Source organism: Lampetra planeri, chromosome 11, assembly GCF_965212315.1.
Source record: "Lampetra planeri chromosome 11, kcLamPlan1.2.h2, whole genome shotgun sequence".
NCBI classification, from domain to species: Eukaryota; Metazoa; Chordata; class Hyperoartia; order Petromyzontiformes; family Petromyzontidae; genus Lampetra; species Lampetra planeri.
The window spans coordinates 14,922,598-14,930,927 of record NC_136117.1 but is presented as its reverse complement, the minus strand read 5'-3'; the positions used below and the strand labels follow the sequence as shown (position 1 = coordinate 14,930,927).

The 8,330-nt window shown below is 58.9% G+C and overlaps 1 protein-coding gene across 3 annotated transcripts in view; it reads right to left on the bottom strand.

The window, feature by feature from the left end:
- Nucleotides 1-781: 781 nt before the first annotated feature.
- The window catches only part of SRPK2 (SRSF protein kinase 2), a 28,721-nt gene continuing 21,172 nt past the window's right edge, over nt 782-8,330 (bottom strand). For 2 of the 3 annotated variants that reach the window (XM_078598992.1, XM_078598990.1), the window contains 8 exons: nt 8,008-8,118; nt 7,175-7,721; nt 5,521-5,850; nt 4,482-4,582; nt 4,007-4,114; nt 3,413-3,482; nt 2,433-2,525; nt 782-1,677 (listed from right to left, as the gene is read on the bottom strand). In XM_078598992.1, coding sequence (XP_078455118.1) covers nt 1,493-1,677; nt 2,433-2,525; nt 3,413-3,482; nt 4,007-4,114; nt 4,482-4,582; nt 5,521-5,850; nt 7,175-7,721; nt 8,008-8,118 — 1,545 coding nt within the window. In that variant the 3' untranslated portion in view covers nt 782-1,492. The remainder of the gene's footprint in view (nt 1,678-2,432; nt 2,526-3,412; nt 3,483-4,006; nt 4,115-4,481; nt 4,583-5,520; nt 5,851-7,174; nt 7,722-8,007; nt 8,119-8,330) is intronic. The other variant, XM_078598991.1, reaches the window with a different exon arrangement.

The following is an 8,330-nucleotide window of genomic DNA, read 5'->3' as shown; positions in this document are numbered from 1 at the left end:
CGACTCTTGCAATTTATTGTCTCAGAACAAACCCATGCAAGAGAGTGGCTCTCATGCCCTGTGTACAGCGTTCAAGTATGCCCCATGCAGGTATTCAAGTATCAGTATTTTACCGTCATGCAACAGCGAACAGTAACCGTTGTGAGACCGAGTGGCGCAGAGTTCCTGGACAGACGTGTGGCAGAGAACACGACGACGAAACGCTCTCGCGTCCGGGACACGTGGGGCAAAGGCTCTTGGCGAGGGGCACACCCGGTGTTGCACTGCAGAGTAGAGAGCGGTCAGGGAAAGAAGTGCAAACTTCACTGGTGCACTCAACCATAAAGCTACCACATTGATGCGAGGCTCAACCAGGACACAAGCTCCGTCTCTTCCCCACCGAGTTTTACAAAGCCCTAAGTGACTAGGCCCGACCTCCACAGTGGCTTTGGTTTCTGATGTAGGCCCTGCCTATTCCTCTGCCAGCCCCCACCCTTTGCCCATGCCACAAGTGGAGAATGAGTGCGGGGCCATTAAACAAGACTTAATTTGGATATTCCATCATTTTTAGGGACAACATAACAAGACTTTCATAAACCTGGGGTGGGGGATGACTCGCATGGACCTGAGGAATCTCGAGCTGACCACCTCGGAGCTTGCGGTTGTAGATATGGGCACCCCAGATGTGGGAAGCCACGATCTGTTGCCGATAACGCGACCAATTTAAGCCGCAACTCGACGTCACAACCCACATCGCACAGTGGCCAGGAAGTCGGTTTGCAGATGAACACAGGAGCATCAGTTACTAGATAACAAACTTTATTTCGTAAGTCCTGAACTGCAGCATGCTCTAAAGGTGGCTGCACTTTAGATTCACAACAAAAAAACGGCACTCGGAATTATTACAAAAAGAGAAGAAATGTGCACGGTGAGAATAACGGAAGGCGCAGGCGGGAGGCAGCCGACCAACCCACACCAAGCTCAAGCGAACGGGCGCCACAGGGCGCTCCTGTCGAACCACGACGGGGGCCGACGCTGCCTTCAAAACGCGTTTGATTCCGGGCGGCTCAGGTATTGCTTATTCATCTCCACTGCCGATGTTGCTACCGCAGGCCAGGGTGGGGGAGGAGGGGCCACCCCTGGAGGCTCCCGTCAACACATCAGCCGGCTCCCCCACAGGGGGCGGGGAGGGGGGGGGTCACTGATGCTCGAGGTTTGGGGCGCTAACGCAGTGGTCGGCAGGACCCTAAGCAGGCGTGCGGGACATAGCACAGCTATGAGAAGCGGGCGAGGGAGCGCGCGTTGTGACGGCGCCTGGTACCGCCCCACAGCAGGGTAAGGGGCGCGCAGCAGTTCAGCGCGAGGCCCCGCGTGCCGGTCGGCTTGCGCGGAAACACTGCGCCCATCGGCTTTACGTTACTCGACTGACCGACCGGCTAGTAAGATCACGCGGGAAGTAGCGGCGAGGCCGACAAACTTTTGTCGGTCCGGGCGGGCGGGCGAGCCGGTGGTGCTAGCAGCCGAGCCACGCGTGCTTGAGGCACTGTGTGGCCGAGGCTCTCTTCTCGGGCAACACCTCCAGCATGGGCAGCAGGAAGTCGGTGAACATGGCGGCCTGCTCCAGCGGCCACTCGTACTTCTCCACGAGGACATCAAAGAGCCCCCACGGCTTCAGCTTGGTGATGTGGCGCAGATCGCCTGTGGGGGGGGGGGGGGCGGCGTAGACAGTGCTCGACAATGTTTTCACGCTCGTTGCACGGTCATTTGCGATGAAGATCATTAATGTCAGTTGTGTGGCGCTATCGATAATCATAAGCAAAGAAATGATAAAATAAAAAGTCTAACAAGTCCAGCCCGTTGCATGCGTGTACGCGTGTGTCCACGTGTGTGTGTGTGTGTACACGTGTGTGTGTGTACACGTGTGTGTGTACACGTGTGTGTGTGTACACGTGTGTACACGTGTGTGTGTACACGTGTGTGTACACGTGTGTGTGCATAAGACAAGCCCTGCTGTTGGTGCCTTATTATGATGGCTGCTGCTGCTTGACCAACCTCCATGCCGTTTTAAAGTTCGCGTCTGCCAATCGACCCGTTACTAAAATTGAACCGGATTTGATGATCAATTCCATGATGTGACCGTCAAACTGATATCGTTATATTCTCTGAGCTGGAATTCAGACGGCAGCTCCCAGGATCCCCGCGGTGCCAGCTCGGCCCTCTGACCTCCGAGCCACCCGGCCACCTCTCATTAGTTTTTTTACTTTTCTCCTCCTCGTTCGAGAACACTTCTACCACGACTCCACTGCCCACCCATCGCCTCGTCACACACTTCAAGTTGGCTATTTGTCATCGTCCGCACGTTTACATGTCAGTGCAACTCCTCCACCTCTTCACGTAACAAACATCATCGTCACTGCAATCAGCATCGTCACCGCCGTGGCCACACTCCGCACCTTGTTTGGTGAAGAATTCCTTCGAGTATTTCCCCGAGAGCGCGTACTTCCTGGGAAGCCTCCCCATCAGCTCTGTGATCAGGGCGATGTGGTCTAGGAAAGGAATACAAATTCGCCCCCTCCCTGTTACGTCGAGGCACCCTGGGGGGAGGGGGGGGGGCACGGCACGCGCGGCGATAGAGCGCCTGCCCCCCGCGCTTGGCGAGCGCCGTTCCAGCGCCAGCGGGCGGCGTTCGGTTCTTGAAGTCGCCGCTGCGGCGCCGGCTCTGGAAGCGCCGCCGTGCAATCCCGCCGCTCGGCGCAGGGCACCCTGGGACGATGACGCCGGCAGAGTCCCCTCAACGAGGCACTTCGTCGCCGGCGCCGCGGATGCAAACGCCGGTCGCGTGAGATGGCACGGCAGAAGCGGCAGTCTCCCTCGCCGGCGAAAAAAAACAAGAATGTGCCACAGCCCGCTTCCATCATTCAAACTATTTAAACTATTTTGTATTTTACCAGATAAGGCCCACCGAGCTGTATAGTTGGTTTTCAGAAGCGACCTGGTCACAAATGATAGTTCAACGAAGTGACTCATCACGTCGACATTTCTAGCAGCCAAATACCATAAACGCATGTTTCTAAATGCGGAGTTTAAAACCGGAGGACCTGGAGAAAAATCCACTTGACCACACGGAGAACGCGCAAACTCAAAATATACAGCAGGTGTCAGTGTCGGGATCGAATCCACGACCTCCTGTATACCAGGAGAGGTAGTTAACATCTCACCGTGGCGCCCTCATTCATCGGCAGCATCACGGATACTCACCACGAGGCTCTGCCAAGCGAGCGAGTGCGAGTGTAAGCGACCAAGCAAGCGAGCGGGCGAGCAAGCGTGCGGGCAAGCGAGCGGGTGAGCGGGCGAGCGAGTAAGCGAGCGGGCGAGCGAGTAAGCGAGCGGGCGAGCGCGGCCGCGTTGGATGCGTGCAAGGCTCTGGACCCACCCTCGTCTCGGCAGTAGTCCTCCCCCGAGTGCGGCTCAAACAAGTAGTCGCCCGTTGCCAGCTCAAACGCCTGCACGGCAAACAACCAAGGGACAAACCACGGCGCGCATTACACACCGTCGCGCAGGCAACCAACCGGTCCGACGCGTCTCGCCCCCACACCTTCTTCAAGCACAGCCAACGTGCACACGAGTGTAAAGCTGTACGGCCAGGGTGGGGACTTGGCCACGGTGGTTAAGTGTGGGGGTGAGTCCGTGGGAATGAGCCGATGGCAGCGAGGGTCATTATCACGGTTGGCTACGTACGGTGCGGAAGAAGTCCTACATACAAACATACAGGCCGTGAGGGTGAGGCTGTGAGAGGGTTAGGTTCTAGGAGTGGGGTGAGGCAGAAAGGCGAGCCCTTGGGTATTAGACTGCAAGGGTGAGCGCCAAGGGAGTGAGGCTTGTGCATTACGACTATGGGGGGGGGGGGACATCTTGGGTGTCAGGCTGTGAGGTTGTTACAATGGGAGTGGCTGTGACGGGGTGATGCTGCTGCAGAGGTGATGGGGGCGATGCTGCGGAGATGACGGGGCGAGAGTCGCTCTCTCACCATGCACGCCGTGCTCCAGATGTCGGCGGCGACGCCGTAGCCGGCTCCAATCAGCACCTCCGGCGCGCGGTACTGCCGCGTCTGTATGTCCTCCGTGAAGTGTTTGTGCTGCAGGGACACATCGCACCATTGGGCCCGACATCACAATCACGATTATTGCACCGTTATGCCCACCATCACGATCGGTAAGCATGATTGTATTCATGACGCATGTTTAGCCCAGCGAGTCTCAAGACTCTTGATTCAGGAGGGTGGGTCATCATACCTTCGCACAATCTCACTCGCCAAACCACAGTGCTCGTGGCACCGGATTGCCGGCCACCACCGACGCCAACCCATCGCCAGCGGCAACTATCACGAGCAGAGTAACCCACGGCTCCCTGACCCCAAGCACCCCACACGACCACACCAGCGGGGATGAACGCGGGAGGCGAGACGCGGTGGTGGTGCGGTGATTAAAGATGTGGCCGCTCACCACCCAGCAAGCGTTGCCGAGGTCGGCGATCTTGATGGTGAGATTCTCGGCATTGCCGGGGTCCAGCAGATTCACCACGAGGTCGGCCGAGGACGGCGGCACTGCACGCACGTACCCACGGACATGACACGCGCGCATGTTACACACATGTTATACGCACAGACATCTAAACACGTTACACAAACACGCACGTTAGACACACGCACACATTACACCTTACACACGCGCGCACACACACACACAAAGCAAATACAGCACCAGCAATTAACAATCCACCCTACTATTCATTCTTATTCATTTGCTTGTGTTGCGCCCGAAACGTCGTGATTCATTTTATTTTATACCCACGTGACTTACCGAAAGAACCAAAGAGTATGGATTCCTGCAGTCACGAAAAGCTTCACATCAAGATCGTCTCACTGTCGTCCCTTTTCTATCATCTCCGCCATTGGCACGGACCGTTCAACACGCATTGGTCGACATCGTCTTGGACGAGACCCTTTCAGTGCTCGCTATTGCCACCAGGTTTTGTCAACCCCCGTCACGAACGTGGTCCGGTTTGCGACAGGGCCAGTCGCGAGCAGCAGCAGCACGACTTGACACCCGTAAGGGAGTTGCCCTGACCCCTCGTTACGGACAACGCGAGCGAATGCTTTCACGGCAACGCGGTGGCCCAGCGGTAGAGGTTCACGGTTCGGATCCAGCGGCCGCCCTGGTTATTACTGCGGCGTAATAACCTTCACCGTGGACGTTTAAGATCCCGTGGCGTCATTGGCAAGAGCGTGCCGTTGTGTGCTGGCGTCAGGGTCCAAATTTTGCCACGGTACGCAACGGCAGCGGCGCTCGCCGCCCCCTGCCAGCAGACTCACGTCGCGGGTCACGCTGGCAAACGAGACCCGACCCTGGTAGCTCGAGTTCTCACGACGTCCAGCAAAACCAAGCTCTAAACGTACGCTCGCAACCTTCGTTGGAAAGCTCCGTCAATCGGTGTGCGTGCAGCTAAGCCCACGCCGCGCGAGGCACGCGAGCGAGCGCTCACGTTGGGAAGCGTCTCCCGCTCCGAATGGCAACATCACGCGGCTCCGCTCGCCGCGCTCCTCCTGCCGCTGCTGCTCCCCCCCCACCCCAGGCCCTCGCCTCCCCGCGGTCCCCTCGTCTCCCCGGCCGTCGCCGCCGCCCTCCGTAGGCCCCGCGTCGGCGGGGACCTCGGCCGCCGTCGGACGGCCCCCCCCCTCGGAGGCGGGGGACGAGAGCCCCGACCCCGACCCCCGCGGGGAGAGCTGGGAGGGGCTGTGGGCGCGACCGTTGCACAGCGGGCGGTCCTCCGCGACGTCGTTGGCGCCCTCCCCGGCTCCCGCCGCCTCGCCGACTGCGGAGACAGGGCCCAGACGGTGGCGCGGGGAGGGAGGAAGAAGCTTTTAGATCGAGCCGAGGGTCGCGAATTAATTGCGCGCTGATGGAATCCTATCATTGGCACGTATGTTTCCGTCACTTCGTTGAAGCTGCAGTTCGTGCATTGACGATAATTCCGCTACGTACTAGTATATTCCTGAGTAGTTAAATTAATATTTCAGATATAATGCCTAGATAATTGATTGGTTGATCCGGTGAGGACATAACACCTATTTAAGAAGCCAGGTCAGGTATCGTGGCGATCCTGACTTCCTGAATCTTGTGCCGAAGACGCGAGTGCGCTGAAACAATAACCATTGCCGCATAGCCAAACGCGTGTGGACAACGGTGACAAAGTCATTAGCTTCATCGTGTCGGGTAGTGGAGGGGTCCGAACGACAGATTTGGCCAGATGGTGACGTAGCCAAAATATGATTGAAGGGGAGAGCTCCGATGTCTCTGGTCCAATCGCATTTGGCATTGTGGCCCGCGAAGGAGCGTTGCTGGAAAGCACAACCACCTGGCAGACCCGGTGGTGAACTGTCGCTGGCGTGCGGTCGTTATTTAGATTCCCAGCCGTGTAGGCGTTGGATCGTGAGCCACCTGGGGCTGGAGCACAAAGACGTTTCGTGAACCTGAGCGGGGTAAGCGATTTTTGCGTTCGATGCTAAAATGTGTGGCAGGAAAATCGAAGTTTGCAGACAGCGTGGCAACCGTTGCTAAGGATGACATCATCACTCCACCAGCCAATCGGATGCAACAGGGATTTTGCCACAAATTTCCATGGATTCTGCTTCTGCTGCAGCATCTGATGAGGTGGACACCCTCGTTTAAGATGCGGATGGCAAAGTATATGTATGTTGAACTTCTTTTGAACAGGACGTAGTCAACCGCGTGAATTGGAGGTGCGGGATTAGAATCACACTTTGATTATATTAGAATCACACTGTGCTTGTATGTAAAGAGTACATAGTGGGGGACCAATGAGAGGGCAGGCCAGAGAGGTAGGCAGGGGCGAGTCCAAGCAGGATCTTGACGACGCTGAGTGTGACCCTGCAGTTGATCCGGGACAGAAATGGGATACGGTGGTCGGGATCGTGGTGTATTGGGGTGATGCTGTCACAACGGAATTCTGGAGCAACTCACGACACGCAGAGCCACGACAACCATTAGCTACACGCAAAGGAGGGAGGTGGACCAAGGCACGGGAGGGAGCGACGACGTTAAGGAGGAGTGGGGGAGGGGAGGATGGAGGCGGAAGCGGAGGAGAAGCCACCACACGGCAGTCGCACGCCGCTTACATTCCTCGGCCTCGTCCGCCATGTCATCCAGCTCCAGCAGCGTCGCCTGCAGCTGCACGGCATCGTGGGGACACTCGCCCGCCTGTGTCCCTACAGCATCGTGCAGCAGCAGCAAAGCATTGTGGGTCGTCTCTGGGGGAGGCTCAACGTCGAGGACGGCCCGCGCCTCACCTCCGGGCAAATCGGCCGCCGTGGCCACAACCTCGTCCCGTGCCGGCGCCCCATCGGCGACCTCCTCCTTGTCGTCCGTGGCCGCGGCCGCGGCCCTGGCCGTGGCCGACGCGTCGCCACGCGCGGCCCCTCGCTCGGCGTCCGGGGGGCATTCCAGAGACGTCACCACCGCCTCCTCCTTCCTCTGCTCGTCACCCTCCTCCTCCCCCGCCCGCCGCCCCCCGCCGGCGGCCGCCTTGTCCCCCTCCTCCTGCTCCATCTCCTCCGGCTCGTCCCTCTGCGCACGCAGGGCGGCGGCGGCGAGGGAGGGCGGCTCCTGCGGCAACTCCTGCGAGGCGACGGCCTCGCTGAGCGAGTCGCCCTTGACCTCCTGCGCCTGCGGACGGGAGGCCCGCGACACAGCGGTCAGTCGGCACACCGGTCGCGCGTCCCGTCTCAACCCCGCCCACCCCCCCGCCCTCTGGCTGCCCAGCAGTAAGAATGGGTGCACGGCGGTTAAGTCGACGGGTCGTGTGCGGAGGGGTAAGACGGTGTGTGGGTACTGCCACCTCTTCCAAGATGCCTGGACAGCGTGGAAAAATAGGCCAAGTATACCCTCTAGAGTGGCTCTCTGCAGATCCCTCCAGTGGAGGCCGTACCCATGCACAGGCTGCCGCCCTCACCTCGCGCTCCATCACCTCGATGTCCTGCATCCGCTGCTCCAGCAGCACCGCCTGCCGCTTCTGCTTCTTCTTCAGCTTCTTCTTCTTGTTACGCGACAGCTTCCCGTCGCTCTGCGGGGCCGGGGCGGGCGTCAGCGTTAGAGCGCGGTGCACCGGGGGGTCGCGCGCGTGCCCGTCGCGGCAGGGGGGTTGAACACCGCCGCACAAGGTGTCGCGTGTGGTTGAGTGGTTTTGACATGGTAATGTGTTGGGTTGGTGGTGGTGTGATGTTAGTGTGGTGGTGGTGCTGCTGGGTGTCGTGGCAGAGTGGTATGGTGTAGTTG